The 21,306-nt window shown below is 39.1% G+C and overlaps 1 protein-coding gene across 1 annotated transcript; it reads right to left on the bottom strand.

The window, feature by feature from the left end:
• Positions 1-488: 488 nt before the first annotated feature.
• si:ch211-225h24.2 (uncharacterized protein LOC564539 homolog) lies at positions 489-12,839 on the bottom strand. The gene is made up of 4 exons (XM_056428838.1): positions 12,368-12,839; positions 7,777-7,833; positions 3,597-3,712; positions 489-2,172 (listed from the first exon to the last, which is right to left on the bottom strand). Exons 1-4 carry the CDS (start codon positions 12,452-12,454, stop codon positions 1,743-1,745), a joined length of 690 nt encoding a protein of 229 aa, XP_056284813.1. The 5' UTR covers positions 12,455-12,839; the 3' UTR covers positions 489-1,742.
• Positions 12,840-21,306: the final 8,467 nt, after the last annotated feature.

Below are 21,306 nucleotides of genomic sequence, written 5' to 3'. Positions count from 1 at the left end.
GGTGACAATCCTCTGTGACAATACTAAGTGATAATTCACTTAGGATATGTATACATATACATCTATCCCCGTATACATATATACTCCTAGGCAAAATATTCACAATTGTCATGACCATCACCGTCCTAGGTAATAGGATTTATGGCTGCTAAGCTATGATTGCGTTAATTTTAGACTCAATATAATTTAATTAGACCTTCATGTTTGGAAATAAAATGTACAGAAAGCATATTTTATTTTTTAAATTCCAAATCTAGAGACCTTGTTCTTGGGTTCTTTTAAAAACGTACTGACCATACTTCTAAACTCTTGGTTATGGCTTTATCTTTTCACTGATGGTCTAGTTTATTTATGAAGGTCATATGGCATCAGTTTCATAACTTGATCAAAGTCCCTCACACTAAAATAAAAAAAATTTAAATTGTATGCCGTCAATGTTGTGCCAATTTTCCCTATGGAATAAATAATTTTTATAAATAGAGTCGAGCCGCAGTCGGAAAAGATCTTTATTCTGCTTCAGAGAATGTAATGCAGCTGTTTAATGCATGAATACAGGATACATGCATCCTTGGAAGCACACCCATATCTGTGTACACTTCTGGCTACAATGAAGCAGACCTCAGCATCACACTAATTCAGTAAACAGATTAAAACAAAGACAAATATGAAAAGAGACGCAAAGACCAGTGGCACGACGTCTCCTATTCACCTAAAAGGAAAAGAATCACTTAGAAACAAAATGACTCTTCATTGTCTCAAGCCTATACAAAATACAGATATGCAAACAGCAATAAAGGATGTTTCATAATGTAGCCCCCAAACACTTGTTTAATAACTGGTACTGTTGGTGAAGCTAACAGCATCCAGGGAGTGTAACTGGAAACCAGTTTGAGTCGCACAAGTGCATGCTGGGTCGACATATGCATAGGCATTGTTTTGTGCACAGAGAATGGTACATACATGATGTCATTGTTTTGATACAAGGCACAGCTGCATGAAGTCTCTTCTTTGTGTTTTACAAGTATACACAGAGTTTGGTTTTCATCTTGTCAGCATTACAAATGTTATACAAAATTATTCAGCATCAGATTTAAACATGTATCAAACTATGACAATGCAAGGGTTGCTTTGATTTGAATCCCTCACATGCTCCCAACACAACAGAACTTAAAATCTCTTTAGCACGCCAACTGTGATTTGCGAAAAAAAACAAATGTGCATGCAAGTCCATCAACCTCTCTTTTACACACACACACTTGCAAACACACACACTAACATTCCAGACCCAAATGATTTCATAATCTGTTTCATCATTGCACACATTTTAAGCCCATCATCGATGTGTATATCAGAGCTCCAGACTCACATTCTTCACTTAGTTCTGTATTGTCAACGAGCCTGAAAACCAACAAGTCTTCAGGAGGTTTGTTTATTCTTCATGAATTATCAAACACCTGCAGCCTTAATATTTATATGAAAATCTCTCTTCTCATTTATTGGCAAATCAAAATATCTAAATGCCAGGCCAGTGGATATCACAGTTCAAATGGTACAGTAGTTTAAGGCTTTTATTTGTTGTAATTTACAATTTATGTCAAAAGCCCATTGATAAAACTTGCATGTTGAGGACTTCTACACTAAGTGTTATGTTCAGGGCTTTACAACAGACGAGCAGATTTTGGTTCAGGTCTTCATCCACTTTATTGAGGTGAGGAGAGAGGGTATCAAAGGTGAAATGGCTCCTATTTAAACCCCTCCCAAGCGCTTTCTGACACGATCCCTCTGCTCATCCTGCTGATGCCAGACAACTTGACTTTGGCGCGGGCTGTCCACCTGATGGCAGCTGTTGAATTCTTGGAGTCCGACAGATTCGCATAGCGGGAAGAGTCCTCCTCAAGACCCTGGCCAGCCCAGGAGGCCAGTTCCAAAGGGAGGCCGGCAGTGTCGGGGAACGACCCTGGCGGGGGCCCTTTCTGGCTCTTGTCCTCCGGGGCTTCGTCGGTCACAGTCTCAGTTGAGTTGTCCAGGTGTGGAGGCTCCCAGCCCTCCATTTTCTCCAGTTTTTTGGTGGGGGAGATCTGCCTCATTGTCATGGTAACACTCTCCCAAAAACAGTGGCCCTTCTCTGCCTTGTCCTTTTTTTCCTCATCGTCCTTGATTTTCTTGGGAGGCCTAAAGAGAAAACAAAGAGAGGAAGAGAAACACAAACTTAAAAGCGGTTGGGGTACGAGACATCTTTACACTGGAGACAGGAACTTTCCCCACACAGAAAGGCATTCTAGGAATTCCCGGTTGTTTGTCACAGAGATCAATTCAGGGTTTCCTCCTCATACATGTTCCACTTCCTGAAAGGGTCTCAACGTTAATAACAGCTGGCCAATGAAGCGGTGTCTTACATTCCAACAAATTCAAGTGGTTGGACATGACTCGGAAGTTTGTGAAATGTTTTGCTGCATACAGTATTTGATTGACATCTTTCCCCCCTCTAGTGATGTGTAAGACCAAGGAAATGGCTGTATGTATTTATATGGGTGGTATTACATAATCCTACCTTGTCCTACCTTATATTTTAGTATTATGTTTTGTATAAATGGAACTATTGTGTTGTTTATGACAAACTAATATAAATGATTTCCAAAATGTCAGCCTCTTCCTCTTATGAGGAATCTTTTATCAACGTAATGTTGTTTTCGAGCTGGTGCAGCTACCATAACAAACTGTTGGGATCTGGCAGGAGTTATGTTATTAGCAAGGATGAAAATTGCATTATTGGTATTATTAATTATTAATGTGTCGAACCTAATAAAGTACAATTTACCAAGTTTACTCTAGTTGGTGGATTTAAACATAACAAAGTTTGCGGCAGCGTGGAGCAACACTATTACATCAGCAACAAGCACAACAGTTGAACAGGACTGTGGAAAATACACAATTATATGGAAAATAATCTAGTTAAACTTAAAACCAAACAAACAACTTTATAAACACTCTATGACCAATCTTCACCCCGACATAAGCTTCCCACTCGCGTCGTCGTGGTCGGAATGTTTCTTCAGACTTGTTCCAGCTGATCGTCCTTATGACAGTGGGAATTAGCTTCTTCAGACTTGTTTGACATCATTTGGTCCGCCTAGGACTGGAGACTGACCCGCGCCGTGTTGGCGGGTAAATGACAAGCTAAATTCTTGTCTGAAAACAGCGTATTGTGGAATTGTTCGGCCAGAGTCTGTTGTTCGGTCAGCAAAGTTAGAACGATTACCTCAGGTATTTTCCAATGTTGTTTCACCCTTTTTAGCAACGTGTCTGTATGGCCTTGGTGACACCATGACCATGTCACACGGATTCCCTGGGGTTCCCGTGGCTCTTGTCTAATGAGACATCAATGTTGTGGTTTAAAAGAAATCTTACACTCAGGTGAGATTTGTACACCTGTTTGGGGGGTTGGGGTGATTTTGCAATCGAGGCTTTTAAAATGACATGCTGGCCTCTCTCTTTATTTCAATAGGTTGACTTAATAACTTTGTGGCAAAGATAACATGTCTTCCTTGGAGTGAGTTGGATGAGTAATGACAAAGTTATTGTGTGTGTAACCTCACCCTCTGCGGTCAGTCAGCTTTACTCCGGTCAACAAGAAGTGCTCGTCATCTTTAGAGGAGAACATCTTCTTCTCCCTCCTCTCTTTCTTGGACATGATCTTCTTCACCTTGGCCTCCTGACAGAAATCAACAGACAAGAGAGCATTTGATTTAGAATCGCAGAGCTGAAATGATGACCAGCATCTGTTGCATGTGAGCTTGTTATCTCTAATCCGTATTTATGAGTGATTTATGCTTCACAGGAATTTAGAAAAGCAGCTTTATGCTCAGATTGATGAATGTGCATATAAAAAAAATTCTGCAATGGTTTTCATTGGCTCTGAATTAATAATATGTGCTTTCTGTCAAACCTAAGTCATCTAGACATGTCGTCTCAAGTTAACAGAGGTTAATAAGTATCACAAAAGTAGAATATTTAAAAAAAATGGCATTTACTTGGCAATAACGTGCAGCACATTCCGGTGAAACACCCTCCACCTTCTCTGAAACTCCCCCGATCTCCTCCGTCACATCAGGATTCCTCCCTGCCCTCGCTGCTTTCCACCCAGTACAGATATCGCCCTCCTCAGCGATTATGGAAGCAACTTTTGGCTCTGTTTCTCTTCGTGCCGAGGAAGAATTCCCAATGTCAACTGTCAAGGCCATAACGTTTACTCCTACTCATATCCGTGCCTGCCTTAGCATTGCCGTTGTCAAAACATTCTCAGTTTTCACAACACCTTTTGATGAATGCCTCCAACCATGGCGAGCCCTACACTGCTTCTCTTGCTTCTATACTTACTGAAGAGGTGATCAATTAAAATCGCTGTATGCGCGCTAATAAAACACACATCTCTGCTGAGGGTGTAACAGCAGCTACAACAAGCAAACGACTAAGCAGGAACACGTACAATACCAGGTCTGAGACCAAGCTTCATGCTGTCTGAAATAACTGAGATAACATGAACCTAAACAGATCTGCTTGTTCTACTACAGGCTACACACGTTCTCCAGCTCATGCACACACAAGATTATTCATCATCCCAATTGTGATATCTTCTCATATTCAAAAGGACACTTTATGGATGTGTAATCAGTCTGCTCACTGTGGTATCTCATAAGGAGGCAGGCACTGTTGCTGATAAACGGAAAATCAGGTCCTCCTCATTTCACTTCTCCTCATCATTAACATGCCGAGTGCAAGGACGCTGTCAGTTTTTTATCATCGGAAAATATTAAAAAACTGATTCTTCTCGGCTATTTTAACATGGTCTCTCCTGTTCCTGTCTCTCTCCTCGCTCTGCTTCTTGTTTCCTGTGTGCCATCAAGTGTGAACCATGGATCAGATTCGCTGTAGTTCGAGCTTTGCAGTAAAAGAAACCAGAGATGACAAAACAGATTGAACGTATATGTGTGTATATGTGTGTGTGCATGAACTGTAGCTAAAGTCGAGCTGTGTATGTGTATGCATGCATGTGTGCACATACAGAGACCTGCCTATTCACCATTCTCTTCAACATTAACCTCCAGGCCTCTAGATCCAAAGCAGCTCAGTGCCCAGTAATCTCTTCGGCCAAAAAGTAGATAAACCCAGCAGCTCATAGAGGCTCGCTGTGTGGGGGAGATTTACCTACTGCTCCACGCCTGACAGAACAATAGAGCTCTTATTGAACCAAATTCCTCCATCCATACACCAGAGATGGAAACTGAATGATTAAAAAGCATTTCTATTTTATTTATTTAGAGGCAGCAATCGAGTCATTGTTTTTCTCCTGCAATGACTTTGTCTTATTTACATTTATTGGCTACTAAATAGAGTATATGGTTGGTAAATATATTGCTATCCTGTTTATTTAAATGTGTGTTTTTTTTTTATGAACCACAATTAACCGTAAGTCCCGGATGTCTAAGTTTTACAATAGTGCTTAAACATGGATGCATTTGTGGCTCTGTGTAAAAACATTGAATAAGGCAATGCTGCATCTTTTGACATTTAAAGACGAACATGATCAAATCTGTAAAGTTCAAGTGTTACGTGATTTCACCACAAACACCAACAACATGTAGCTACAGTCTGTGGTCTCTGCAGGAATTAGGGCATCGCAGATATCGTATCTTTAAGCAATTGATATGGGTATGAAATCGTTATTTATACGACCCCAGCTAATCGATTAATCCAGACGTTCTGAATTACAATATGAATAGGTCATAGAATAAAAGATGGATACTTGGCATTCGTGTATTGCAATATATCGCGATACTATACTGTTTTGATTTTTTTCATCCATTCCTAGTTTTGATCCGTCCACAGCTTTTGTTGTTCAACATCTTTCTCCTGTCACCAACTAAAAAAACATCTGCTGAACAAATATATGTTATTTAGGGGTAAATAATGAATGTTTTGCAATTACGGCTTGCTTAGTTTTATGTTGAAAAGTGATTAAACAGCCCTGTAGAATGTCAATGGAATAAGCCTTTAACAGTTGAAGGTAACCTTCAATTCCATTGACGCCATGTCTACTTTGTGTGTCCTAATATGAGCATAAAACAGCCCACGGTGGAAGAATTGTAGCCTTCCACGTTATCAGAGCGGTCTGAGGCTATTTTCAGCCTTGTTTTTCTTCCACAGTGATTGTTCCCGTCCAAAGAGCCCGGCTCCTCGATTGAATGCTGCGTTTCCTTCCCTTCTCCAGCCCAGCAGCCCCTGTCCTCACAAACACGACAAGCCGTTAAATATGTCCCGTGAACTAAGTCCCCTACAGTAGCTATGCATACATGAAGGGAAGGCAGAGTTCAGAGACAATACATTGTTCAGACAGGACCACACCTCCGAGACTTGTTGTCAGTTCACAGATCAAGAGACGTGTCTCTCACACACACATTGTTTGGAGAGGGCACAAATGCAGATAAAGTTGCTAGCACACAAAAAGGCCAGTTGTCAAACCTGCATCATGAAATCATTATTTATAATTCAAAGATTTTTTTTTCTATCAAACTCACTATGACCGTTGGCCTAATTCACACTTTCTAATGTGTAAATTGGTTTCCAGCAAACATGTTTAGCGTTGTCCAATCAAGAGCAATCGACTTTGTCACTGCAGCATCATCAAGCACTATGTAACATAAATGCCACAAGAGCCAAATGATGCTTTCATTTCACTTGACTGTCAATCCTTTGTAGTTTTTACTTCTATCTACATGTATATCAAGGAATGTGTGTTTCAGAGTGATAATATAATCATGAAAACCAATGTTATTTGATCATTCAGTTAAACATTGGTAACCTTTTATAATTTGAGATACGTTGTGGTATATTCGTAAAATGTCATTCAAAAGCATTTGACATTGACTTTCCCCGTCTGAAGCAGTGCAGTGTTTTCAGATATCAGCATTTAACTTAGTGAGTATACTATTGTTATTACTGATACAAAAATTACAGTCAAGAATACAATGTAAGACCTAAAGTCTTAAATTTAAACTACGGTTACCTCACTCCACTCATCCAAACTGTTGGTTTTAGGATAAGGAAAATAGTACAAGTACACAAACATGCTCCATAACAACAAACAACATTATTTCCCAGTGATAAGGTTAAGGATAAAGCAGGGGTTGACAGCTGAAAGCTGGCCTGTTTACAGATAGACGCAGGAGTGCTCTGACACCCCTGATTTACCTCAGCTGCACCGAAACATATTCTGTGGTCAGCTGACGAGAAGAAACTGCCGGTGCACATGAGTGCATGTGGGGTATTAAGTTAATCAAAGGATTAGGGCTTGACCAAAGACATTCTTAGTCGGCGGTCACATACGATTTTATCGACGAATTGATTTGTCGATGCAAAAGACAAATTAGTAAAACTGAGTTTCTCCACAAAGAATAATTCTTGTTTTGAGACGTGTTCATACATTTCTTGTTAATAAGTAATTCAACACAACAACAAAAATAAATGGACTTAAACAACAGTTTTGTCAAGTATGAGGGGGGAAGCCTTTCAAAGAATATGGATGTTTTTGTTGACAAAAGACCGATTATTTTAGGGTTACACAACCTTGTACAGGTGTGTGTGCACTCAATGTGTGAGAAGATAAGAGCATGTTGGACAAGTGCATATCTTTAAGCGGTAACTGAAGTGAATTTGGAAGCAAATAGTTTGTTTGTGTCTGTGTTATGTCCAAAATAGCTGTGGAGTTGTGCTGTTTACCTTGGATACTGCAGTGACAGCTTCCTCCTCCTCTTCCTCTCCTTCTATGTCTTTGTCCTAGATTACACACACACACACACACACACACACACAAACACACGCGCACACCAGCAGTGAGTTAGTACAAATAGCACCCCCCCCCCCCCCCTAAACACAAACACACACACTACCCACACTTTGTGGAGGGCATGTGTGTGGCAGAGATGTGTGTGTGTGCCTGCGACGTGTGTGTAGGGTTTCCTGTAAAACTGAGGCTAATCGTTCTCTGAGGTGTAACATAAACATGCTGCATTTGGAAGGCGAGATGGAGGGATGAAGGCTGGCAGGATGAGGGGAAGCCACTGAAGTCAGAGGGCAGATTCAAACAAAAGAGAGAAAAAATAAATCCAAGACCTATTGGCTCAACAGTACATGATTTGGGTATATAAGTGGAACTATTTTGGTTCCATTGTGCTTCAGTCTCCAGGTTTTTTGTCATTTTTCATATATCCTTTATTTGAAAACTATTTTTGTATTTGTATTGTTTTTATCATTTTATGTGAAGAACATTGTTACTTTGTTTTGGATTTTATGGAGCTTTAAGCCAGAGTTGGACTGAATTCACTTGACTTGGACTTAACTGCTGTAAGACTTGACTTGTACAATATATTTACAATATCCACTCTAATTAACCTGCATTAAAAAAAAATTTAAAATTATATATTTTTTTAAAATATATATATACATTTATTACAACTGCCTCAATTTTTTCTTCTTCATTCTTCAGAAAGTCACCGCAGACAATTTTGTTGTACATATCTATGATGACAATAAGGTAGGATCTAATTTATTACGGAGACTTTTCTCCCCAAAGACTTAACACTGGAAAGCAAAACATTCAAGTCATAAAGTTGGCTATAACAGAATCCCTAAACAAACAGAAAGTTATCATAACATAAAGTGAACAATGTTGGCACGTAGTCACATAAATATCTCTTGACAGACTGTGAATACTACTCTGAAATTTAGAACAATTAATTCTGTGCACAGGGCTAAAAGGAAATAAAGTTTTTTTTAAACTCCTGTCGTTCGTATACTGATGATGGATAACATGCCTCACCTGAAATCACCTATAAATCTAAAATATTCTTGATTTATATGTCCACGATCGTGTCATGAATACGGTAATGCAAAATGTATCAAGAATTACTTTAATCTTAGAAATACATTTTACACAGATGTTTACAGTTGTCATTGACTTGTGCTTTGTCTGTAAAGATGCATGACTTGACTTGGTCTTGGTCCAAAAGATTTAGAAAACATAAAATCATAAGAAGAGGGCAGCAAGAAGTCATCAGACGTGCAGTTGAGCCTGAGATTACCGATGTGGAGCCGGGATTCTTGATCAAAGCTTTAAGAAGTTCTAACATCTCAGAAAGGGAGCGAGAGAAAGAGAAAGAGGGGAGGAGAAATGGTGGTTGGACATGTCTGAGCAAAGTCTGCTGGGTCTCCGCCACCTGAGCTGATCAAAGACACACTCACACACATTGATTGCAAACTACTGTTAGGGGCCTAAAAGCGTTAACAACTTGGAACAGAGGGGGAGATTCAGAGGGAGAGAGTCGTATTTCAGGGATAAAAAAGTTTCTAAACAGACAGCAAGAGTTCTGCTTTCGCACCTTAGGGGGCCATTCTTTCTCTGTCTGCCTCTTTTTCCTTCTTTGACTGAGTTTGTGTGCCAGTGTGTACATGTTGCCACAGTGTTGTCTTTTGAGCAGCCAGATTACGAGGCAATAAAGATGCAGTAGTTTCCAAAGAGCCATTGCACACTACATTCTCCAAGAATAGCGAATCAGAAAATGTATTACTTTGACCAAGTGTGCTGAAATAATAGTTGGACAGAATGCCGATTCACTTTCATAATAAGCGTTAGATGAGAATATTGCTATCACTTATACCTTGCGCACTAAATAATAAATTACACAGACAGGCTTTTAGCTTAGTTTAGCATACAGACTGGAAACAGGAGGAACAGCTAGCATATGAGTCAACAATATGTTTATAGAGATTAAGGAGCATTAACCTTCTGGTATAAACCTTTTCAAGAAGAATCATTAGATTTGTAAAATGAGCCATTGCATTAAACGTAAAAAGGTATTTTTTGCATGATTTGGTTATAACTAAATCAAAAATCACATTTGAGTTCCATGACGTTAACTCTTACTCCTTCAACACCTGATCCATTCAGCTTTATCTTTCTTTTCCTCTCCACTTAGGCCTATGATTCATATGCGAGGCGTCTGACGTTTTCAGACATGATCTGTACTCTCATGATCCCACTTTACAAAGCAGGCCCCAGCCGTGGTATTAGAGTGGTGTGATTGAAGTATTCGAGTGTGTTACTGCTTTAAGCCATAGACAAACAGGCACACACGTACCTCCTGCAAGCTCACAGCTGCCTTGCTGAACTTCAATAGAGAGTGAAAGCAAGCTGCGGCACAGGGCCTGTACTGTAGTCGCCCTAGAGCACTGTGGAGGGGGGATGGATATTAATTTCCCCCTTTCTGCTCTCCCTCTTTTCCTCTGTGTGTCTATGGATGTATTATCCCATAATACTTGTCTTTATCTGTCTGCCTGTTTGTCTGATATACAGTTTTAACTTATTTGAGCGGCCAGACATGGAGGCCATCTACTCTCTTTAAATAAATAAATAAAAAGATAACAGAGAATAAATAAGTGCAACATAAAGAACTTGTAATGACTAAGAAAACATAACATTGTGATCTTGTACTTTTTACAATATTAAAACAAGTTAAAAGTCAGACTAGTGGGTCAATCTGATTTCTAAAGTGGCACTCTGAGATTCTTTTGAATGAAAAGTGTGTTACAAATCAAATACATTATTATTATTATTATTATTAATAAAATATGCTTTAAACTTTTTGAGCTGAAATAATTAGTTAATCAGTCGCATAATGAATTGGCGACCATTTTTACAATCAATAATCGCCAAACAAAAACAGTGGTTCCACTTTTCAATTGTGATCTGCTGCTTTTCTATGTGTTCTTAGATCATGAATTTGGGTTTTTAATTGTTGTTCAGACAAAACAAACAAAATGAAAATGTCAACTGGCATTTGGGGAAATTGTAATGAGCATTTATTTGCCTAATTTAAACCCTGCCTTTCCTTTTACTTTTCCCTTTGTGTAGCTTTAAAGTATATGTATTAATTTAGCATGTTTATGTTGACTCATAAAGACTTTAAAAGAGGTAATAATATTGATGCAATGTGATTGTGACGCAAAGAGGCTCCAGATAATTAATCTTGCCTTCTCTGCTTCCCTGTGTTATCATAACTCGTTATCCTTGCTTCATCCTATATCACTGCTGGGCTGAATCTGGCTCTTCACTGTGTTTACGACATTTTATGACCTGACCCCTGACCCTGGGTTGTACTTTATCACCATGGTGACTCAAAGAGACCTCCTTGATGACTTTCCCAGGAATTGTGAGGAGAAGTTGCTGCTCTGATCTCAGATCAGCTCCTATCATCTAAAGTGCTTCTGGTGTCCCCAACTGAACTCAAATCAGCTCTTTGGGTGTGAGGCCACATGTGTTGGTTCCCAGGGTGAAAGTTAAGAGCAGCCAATAAAACTCCGCCAAGGCTCACAGATATCAACATTATCACAATAATGGATGAAAAATGCTGTTGGTGTTGGCCGATCTTCCCAATTGCCAAATAACACATTTAGACATCCAGTACAGCACTAAAGAAGGTAGGCAGTGGATTAAATCTAAAAGGGTGAATTACAAGTTCACAAGGTTTTACAATTAACTTTTAAAATTATTTTCTTTTCTGTGTCTTACGTTGCTCTTTAATCTAACTTCTCTGTAGTTTATTAATATGAAACTTTACTAATTAAAGTGTCACAATCCTAGTGGCATTGATTCATGATGGCACATTATTTTTACTGCAAGAAGTAGAAAAATAAACATGTCAGCTAGCTATTTGTGTGTGTGTGGAGGGGTGGGGGGTAAAGCTTTTTTTTCACTTTAATGTTCATATCTCCTGATCCACATCTGTATCCCATACCCTTTCATTCTACTGTTGTATCACAATTATATTCCTGTAATATTCCATGAAGAAGTTGACTTCTCTGCTTCTTTTTTCTTCAGTTGTCACAACAGGAGTTGAGCACTTGTCCTCCTCCACCTCTGCTCCACAGTCTCAATGTAACAGCATGAGGTGTATTTAGCCACTTTTTTGGAAGTTTGGCAGCTTCACAAGGACAAAAAACATTGTTGAATAGCAGGTTTGTTTCTCAACATGTATAACTAGTTTAAAATCGATGTATTATTCATTTACCTGTAATAGTTTTTGTATTTCTTTGTATCTGTTTGAGCTTTACTGTTAAGCCCTTGAACCTCATGTTTATATTCTAACACTTCGAGAAAAAAACTCTTGAAACAAGTGAAACCACACGCTGAGCAAGTGTAATATTACATTCTAGTATATTTATACAATATCATTTTGCCATTTTAACCCTGTTGCTTATGGAAAGAACCCGAACATAATTGGCTGTCATTGTTAGTGGTGATGTGTCTCTTTACCTTGTAGGAGTGATGATAGTGCCAGGACATGTCGTCTTCCTCTGACGCGTAATCCACCAGCACTTTACTCTTGCTTTTCTTGAACATATCTCCACTGGTCGCGGAGCCGTCTTGATCTTGTTTTCAGGTTGACTTCTTTGACCAACAGTTTTAAGTTCAACCTGAACTGGTTCGTCCCGTGGTGTCCGTTTTCTAGAGAGATCGCAGCGACGCACCACTGAAGCGCTTTCCGCTCTTTTTGTTGTATCTCCAGCAGAGAAATCCAGGAGGTTTTCTCTGAAAACAGCTTATTTATTCCTAGGAGTGCCAAAAGCTACAGGGATCAAGTTTTTTTTCATGACGTTCACAATTTCGTAAGTGCGTTGCGTCTGTTTGATGCGTTTTTACGCAGGCTCGACCACCTGGACCTTCAACCGTCGCTCCTCCCATAGCCCCCCGTCCCTTGAAGTTGCCATGGAAGAAGGAGGAAGGGGGTCATACGTCTCATCTCTGGCCAATGAAAGCAAGGAGCTCCGCATTCATGAAGTTGTTTGACAGCGGAGAGTCAAATTGTATAATTAGATCAATCAGTTTTGGTTTTAATTAAATATTCTGAGCTTTTCCGTGGTATAAGAAGTACTCAGATCCTCCAGAAGGCTAGAAGTAGCAATACAGCAAAGTAAAAATGATCCTAAAGCAAAAACATGTGCATTTTCAGCAGAAAAATACTTAAACAATAAATGCACTTAATTGTAGCTGAATGTTGCCTGTCAATGCTATATCATTACAGTCAATATGATTTTATTATTAATACTAATGCATAAACATGTCAACGGTATAATAATATAATGTTCAAGATGGAGCTAATTTTAGGAACTTTCCCTGAGGCAGGTTCATCTTTAACTATCCAAATGTTCACTCGCAATATGTAAAGTAACTAAAGCTTGAAAGTGAGATCAGGAGGCCTTTTTTTAAAGGTTGAGGGTTTCTATGAACTATAGACAACGACAGTTTGTTAAAGAAAGTAAAAACCCATTTATTACAGTAATGTCTTAGAGCTACTCAGTTTTTTTCTCACTTAGAGTAGAGATTGTATTTTAGTGAAAGAACATCAATATTCTGTTTGTGTAGGAACAGAAGATTGATGTTTTTCACTAAAAATTAAATCTCTCTCTCTCTCTCTCTCTTACATTTCAGTGGAAACAAATAGCACATTATGCTGGTGGGCTGACCTCTTAAAATAGCCCCAGTTTAGCTCCCGTTAAGACCACTCACCTGATTCAAGGGTTCTTAAATCTAAATTTTCAATGTCCACATTATACAGTAAAGTCAGCGGGGAATGTGGATTGTTAGATGTGTAAGAACTTACAAGAAGGAAAAAAAATAAACACACACTCTGTTTTTGAGAAATTGAGATATCCTCTGGCCAGAAAAGGTTGAGCGTGTTGTTAGTCATAAGGTGTGTCAAAGTCTGTCATCAAAACAATGCTTGTCATTAAACTGTTAATTGTGTGTATGTGTGTTCAACACGGTCCTTGTTCAGTAGTGTTCATAATTCATTGCTAGTTTGGTTTGGTGCACCAGCTGACACAAGCCATGACTGTTACTGTCAAATGTGTCCATCACCTGTCATCCGTCAGGTCAGTGACCTTTGACCTCTGAGGTCATCAGTGGGTCAACTGTCCATGTGAGGCCTCTTTCTTGGACGTGTGATCCCACAGTATTTCTACAGTGGTTATTTACAGTCCAGTCGTCCTGGTTACTAATATGCATGTCCCTAATCCATCCTCTTCATGATTGCCTGTCACAGGGAGATTAGTATGAACCCAATAGCACGACTCAGGAGATAGAACAGCAAATAATGATCTTTACTCAGAAAATAATCAGGAACAGAACACCAAGAAATATATTGACACAATATGTAACACGCTTGGGCTGGAAAACACAAGACAATCTGGCAGAGGACAAGTGCAAGTGAGGGGACCTAAGTACACAGGGACTAATGAGGGAATGGGCAACAGGTGAGATGGGCATGAGGACCAGGTGAAGGGAATGAGGGATTGACGAGGGAGTGATCAGAGGCAGGTGAGAGAACAGGTGAAGGGAGTTGGACTAACGAGATGGGAAGCAGGATCTGGAATGACATGACAGTTAGTGAAACAGGCAGACAGGATGAGAACAACTAGGAAGGTGTGGACCTAAACTGTTACATTGCCTTTGCCTTTCAATGAGCGTTTTATACAAATTAGAAACTCATATTATTAAAACCCTTAGATCTGGGATGACAAACTGACATCCTTCAAACTGCGTTAGACAGAAGAGTTATCTTCTAAATAAGCTATATATCATATAGCTGAACCATGTTCCAAATCACCCATGAATACCAAACCAGCCAATCAAAAAAGACTCTAGCTTTTTAAGTGTGTCTTATTTATTGATATAATGTATGTACTTTTTTTTTTTTTTTAATTAACCAAATATTTAACCTTGTATTTAGCATTAATACGCACCTCAAAAACATCAAATAAAGTAACACTAAAATGTAGTTACATGCAGAAATAAGTGTGTATCAATGTGCAGTATATGTCAGCAATTATAACTTTACTTCATACTGTGTTTTACTATAGTGTCATTAAGTGTTATGCTATGGATGCCCACAGGCTAAATTATAGTTGTTGTAAATACAAAAAACAATTTAAGTGTAAGAGCCTCACATCTCAAGCTCATCTAGTGGGTTAATCCAGCTCTGCTTAGCAACTGCAGTATGTCATGATGTACTGTGTCTGTGTTGTTAAGGGTCACACAGTATCAATCACTTCCACGTCAGATGTTCTAATCATTGAGACAGCAGGTCCGGTCTGACAGAGTCACACAGTCATTGTGGGACACAGCTGGGTTAATCCAACTTGCCTTTGATGCCTCACATGAACACAGATATTCGTTTCAGTTTACACTCAGTTTACACTACAACAGTGTTTGTAACTTAATAATTGTGCCATTATGCTTTACGACGGTGCAGTTCTAAAGTTCCTGTGTATGAGTTTTATTTACGCCACAACGTTAGCTAGCTGGTGAACAAATTGGAGCCTTAAACAGCTATACCAACTATGCATTTTGTGAATATTGGCCTCACATTCATTGTGTCATCAGAACTAACTCCAAATACATGACAATGTTGGTTTGAAACTGCTGGATGTATCAGCTGGATCAAAGCATATGACAGTGTGTCCTTATTTATTTATTTATTTTGCACAATTCAAACAATAAAACAAAATAAAAATCACAACAGAGATAAATGAATATCACAGTGCAGGAAGAGACAAAAAGCCAACTAGGCTTATTTGAAGCCTCCATCTATAGAATAAGTGGCCCAAAAGAAATCTGTGAGTGCAGATTGAATTAAACAAAAGTAACACATAAATAGTCCAAAGTCTCTTAATTTTACAGTTATACCATTACCAAACAAAAACTGAAAACCACAATGAGATCTTGGTAGGTTACATAACTTTGTACACCAGACTTTGTATTTATAGTCCATCAATATTTACCCCGAAAAGAGATCTTTTGGAGCGTTCAGTCTGTCGAGGTTACTCAGCAAACGGAAGGAGCCGGCTGAGATTAACCATGACTCAACAACTATCTGATGAGATTCAGAGGTCACGGGTTCTCCTGCACAAACCCGCGGGACTGTCAAAACGTGTTAGCCGAGAACAGAGATTAAAGCTTTATTTATATTCACAGGCCAACTCTCAAAGAGGTTCCTTTGAGACGCTCTACTGTAGCTTTACTGAACAGTTTATATCTGAACAATTATTGGGCTGAAGAGTTGTGTGTCTTTTAAACATCTGTGGACAACGTTTTTAGTATGTTTAAGGCCTTTAATTCAAAGAGGACATAAAAAAGCTTTGTCAAAGACTTGTTAAAGGCGTCCTAACATATACAACATGGTAATTTCAGTCACACCTCATCAATTCTGCTCAGCAGACCTAAAATAGATTGGATGTGTCCAGGAATACGCACTTCCTTGTGTTTGGTAACAAGCTGCCAGGTAATGTCACACATCCACAAAGCTGCTACTTCCTCTCAGCCAAGAACAGCAAGAACACAATGCACACCTAATCACAATTTACAGTAGCTAATAGCATTGGTAAGTATGTTATACCTTTAGGTTGTATATGTGGATCTGCAAATATGTGTGGTTTTTTTGCATTTATGTGTGTTTGTGGTGACAACACAAAGGGGACAGAAGAAAAACAAATAGAACACGAGAGGTGTTTTAATGAGCTCAAGGTAGACAATTTAAAAAAGGCTAAGCGAATCCACTGAGCCAGTTAAAGGGAGGGAAATGTGCTGCATTACCTAGCACACACACACACACACACACACACACACACACACACACACACACACCAACAGACAAATCCACCAGGCTAAAATAGGAATTGTGCTTTATTATGTGTGTGTTTATTTGTATGTGTGGATAAAGAGAGAAACAGTATATGCAGTTATTGAAATACACAAAACATATTAACGCTATTGTAATATTGTTGAAGGAAAACTAAATTTCTTTTGATATGAGTAATAACAGGTATCTCTACTTGAATTTTAATTCCTATTATTAATTTGAGTAGAATAACTCATTATGAAATCTCCTACTGATGGTAATTCAACCTGCAATAACGTTTTTTGCCACTTGGTGGCAGCAGAAACAAGTTATGAACACAACATTGACGTATCCTTTCCTTTTAGGTTGCTATGCCAAACTTGTTAGCAAATAAATGCTTATTCTCATATTTAGCATTTGCAGAGCAGCTAAATCATTCAATTGGAGTTGTATTTTTGTCCTATATTCGCAAAATTGTAGCTCTGTTTCTGGTCTCTACCAACTCCTGAGATAAATCATCTCTTGCTCTATAGCTCCTAAATGCTCCACTATGTTCACCAGATCTGTTTGGTGCTGGCAAGGTATAGTGTCGACTGGGTTTCTCAGAGCTTTTTCACTGAAAACAGCGGCCTGCTATGGTTGAAAACGAGCTGAGTGTGAACCAAATCTCTAACTTTGTAACAATGTGAGGCAAGATATAGATTAACGGTATCAGTTCATAATTGAGCTCCCTTTTTAAAACTGTAATTGTATTTATTGTTATAACAAACACATTGATGAGAGTCCAAACAAAGTTACTTTTACAGACCACTTCCACTTCAGTCCAGTTCTAATGAGGGGTCCATTGTTCTTTTATAAGGAAATGTATTCATAGATAACTGTACTTTATCAGCGAAATAAGTAGTAATGAATTCACCTTAATTCATCATCAGCAATGCCATTCTTGTCCTGTTATATGTATATGAATAGTCTACAACACTCTGTAAATAAAACGCCCAGTTATCATTTAGCCTCTGATGAACTACTCTGTCTCTGAAACTGTTGATTTAAACTCACATATTATATGAACCATGAGAGAAGTATCATAAAGAGGTCAAAGGAGAAGAGCAGTTGGGATTTGGTGTCTTGCTTGAGGACACTTCACTGAGGTATTTACTCGATACTTGGTTACATTTGCGACTAAACTACCATTAACAAAGTGCTCACTGACACATTGGCACAATGTTTGTGTTTCTGTGGCCTGCAGCTGGTGCAGCTTTATTGCTCTCATTTGATGCATGTGTAATACTGTAACATCAGAATCTAAGAGACATGAGACTGGTAACTCCCCCAGGAAGTCATACACTCCATGAACATACACATATCTACTTATGGACATACACACACAGCTTCTAAATGTTTAACAGACCTTGGGGATTTGTCACATACTCGTTCTCATCCATCTCATTGGAAGCAAAGACATTCAGTTCTTTGTTGTTTGTAGTAAGAGACGGTAACAAGAGCTTCCTGAGGAGAAGTCACTGAAACAAATACACAATGGACCTCTGTGTGTGTGTGTGTGTGTGTGTGTGTGTGTGTGTGTGTGTGTGTGTGTGTGTGTGTGTGTGTGTGTGTGTGTGTGTGTGTGTGTGTGAGTGACACCTGGAGAGAGTGCTTGAGAGTGATACATTGTGTCTATCTGTCTCTGACTCCTGACTCCTTTCCTGGAAACCTGATGATAAAAGCCCAGACTAACAAGTGTGTTTTCCTGCACAAAAGGCAACCACAGGGATGTTTGTAATGTTTCTAACTAGTGGTCAAACCCTCAGTGTTTGGAGCGCCCAGTATATGTCCACTCATTTTCACTGTAAAGCTAAACCTTGAGCTCCTGTTCAATCCAGAGTGGCACAACTGTAACCCTGACTGGCTCCCACTGATTTAGGCTTGTTTCCAAAGCAGCTTACATCTATAACTGGGTCAGATCTACGTGTCTTAACCTTAAGCGTGACTTACGTACAGCCAACTAGCAACACTGGAGTTAACTGTCTGGCAGACAGATCAACCCACCTGGACTGAGAGAAGGTGATTCAGCACAAAAGCGCTTATCAATCTCCAGATGTAGCGTGAAAAACCACAAACCTCACAATAAAAGTGAGACACGAAGAAAAGAAACACGGTTTATCTGTCACGAGAGAAATGTTGATGCATAAAGTTTCCCAACATGTTGCTTTGTACATCAAAACAGTGTTGACGTGATTGCTGCAGACTAAGCAGGTTTGCAGTGGAGTTATATAAAATACAACTTGTTTCAGAAAATATTTCATCAGTCACGCCAACGTAGAATAGATAAGTAAAGCTCACAGACCTGTTGCCTAAGTGAGAGCAAATGGCTAAAAATATATGCTGACACCTAGAGCATGGAGGAAGTATTCTTCTTTTGTCTTCGGTGTTCTTGGTAAAGTCACATGGAGACACATAGAAATCTGCAAAGTTGTTTTCAATCTTGTGATTTATTATTTATATTCCCATCCCTGCAGGACATATACAACACAACACTCACCCGCAAAAGCCCACCGATTGTGAGTGACCCTGCACCCCTCACACGGTCTCTTCAGCCTCCTGCCCTCTGGGGAGAGGTACTGGAGCCGGGCTCACACCGCCAGCTGTCCAACAGCTTCATCCACCAGGCTGTCAGGAAGCTGAACTCTCTCCCCATCCTCCCACTCCATCCTCTTTCAGACTCACATGTCTGAATGCTGCTAGTTCCATTTATGTTGTCTATATGTTTACATGTTCTTTTACTATTTTTGCACTTTATGTTGTCTATGCACTTTATGTATGTTGTCTATGCACTTTATGTTGTCTATGCACTTTATGTTGCACAATTCACTTTATGTTGCACAATTCAATTCACTTTATGTTGGACAGAAGAGAAACGTAATTTCAATCTTCTGTATGTTTGCACATATGAAAAATTGACAAATAAAACTGACTTTGACTTTGACTTTGATTTATTCTTGAATACAGAGTAATTAAATAAAACAAAATAATGCAAGTTAAAGGGTGCTTTGTTATGCATTTGTAATTCTTTATATCACAAGGACAAATCGAAAAAATAGACATGAAAAACTGGTTGTGTTAAGATAAATCAAGAAATCAAATACTTCATTCAAACTTGTCCTAATACTAAATCTAAACGCCATTCGGCACAAGCCTAGTTTAACTTCCGACAAAACTCACAAGACATACAAAAGATCAAATGTACTGCTTAATTTACAGCACAAAATCCTAAAATAAAATAAATGACTTTTTGCTTTGTCACACTCTCACATGTCTCCATTTCAGGATCATTGACTCCTCTCATAAGTAAGTATAAGCTGGTCTAAAAAAGACATGAAGGGTAAGAGGATCTGCGAGGGATCACGGTATCACCGCACACACTTTGTGACCTTGTTAACATGCTAATCGGTTCTTATTCAAACTATACAGATGACCGCTCTTTTGTAGGATACACGATCATCTTCACAATCACATCATAACGCCGGTGATACATTCACATGCTGTCAAAGTCATATCCATTCCATTACAAAACATTGTGCACAGGAGATATAGAGCCAACAAAAAGTCTACCTCTGTTAAGAGACCATAGTGGTCATTCATCTACATTCATCTGACGGTGGGTTGCAACAGGGAGAGATCTGGGTGGATTCACATGTTGGTTCAGGTGGTATCCAGGGTGGCTGTCCTGGTTGCTCTGCCTGACAACAACAGCAGTATGTCAATCCAGCTGGATGTCTCCCAGGCCAGCTCACTACACAGGCTGGCAGCACCCAATATCACATTCTACTCATCTCATTTAGCATCAAAGTTATATAAGATTATGTACAAGATATGTACAGAATAAAAGTGCAAAGTAGCATTGTTCATACATCAAAGGATAACACAGTTCCTATATTTCTGTTTCTCTGCATTTTTAGGAGTTGAGTTTAGCCAAACAGAGTGCAATATCTTCCTTTTTCCTGATATGTTGTCATGCTGACACAAAGGAGAGAGATATCAGAAAGACTTGTATTGTCAATTCCAGAATCAAGAGTGAAATCAGCCTGAAATCTAAATGTGTGCATTCTTGTGTTGAAGCTGCTGCTGAAGTGACATCTCCCTAAATCCAGGCCGAGCAAACATCCCAAGACTTCACAACAGTGGAAAGAGGAGGACCCTGGGCACTCTGTCTTACAACATGGACATTGGCAACATGGCAGAGGATGAAGTAATGCTGATTAAACGACTTAGAAAGAGATTATACACATTTAAGATTATTTACCGTTGATGTGTTTGAAAGAAATAATTTAAATGGGGAATTCTGACTGAATACTTCCATGATAAGGCAAGGAACTTGGGGAGGGATTGTGGTTCAAGATTAACGTCAACCGGAGGTCATGCGAAACATCAAAAGCTGCCACAATATATTCATCCCAAGCACAACAAAATCCTGATGAAATCCAGAACCAGGATGACACTGAATTTGAACCACACTGAAGAGATTATTAGCCATAATGCAAAGAGGAAAAAAACTGAAATATAAAACCTGGTAGCATTG

The sequence above is a fragment of the Pseudoliparis swirei genome, chromosome 12 (assembly GCF_029220125.1).
Source record: "Pseudoliparis swirei isolate HS2019 ecotype Mariana Trench chromosome 12, NWPU_hadal_v1, whole genome shotgun sequence".
Taxonomy (NCBI): domain Eukaryota; kingdom Metazoa; phylum Chordata; class Actinopteri; order Perciformes; family Liparidae; genus Pseudoliparis; species Pseudoliparis swirei.
Note: the sequence above shows the minus strand (reverse complement) of the source record. Positions and strands in the feature narration are given on the sequence as shown.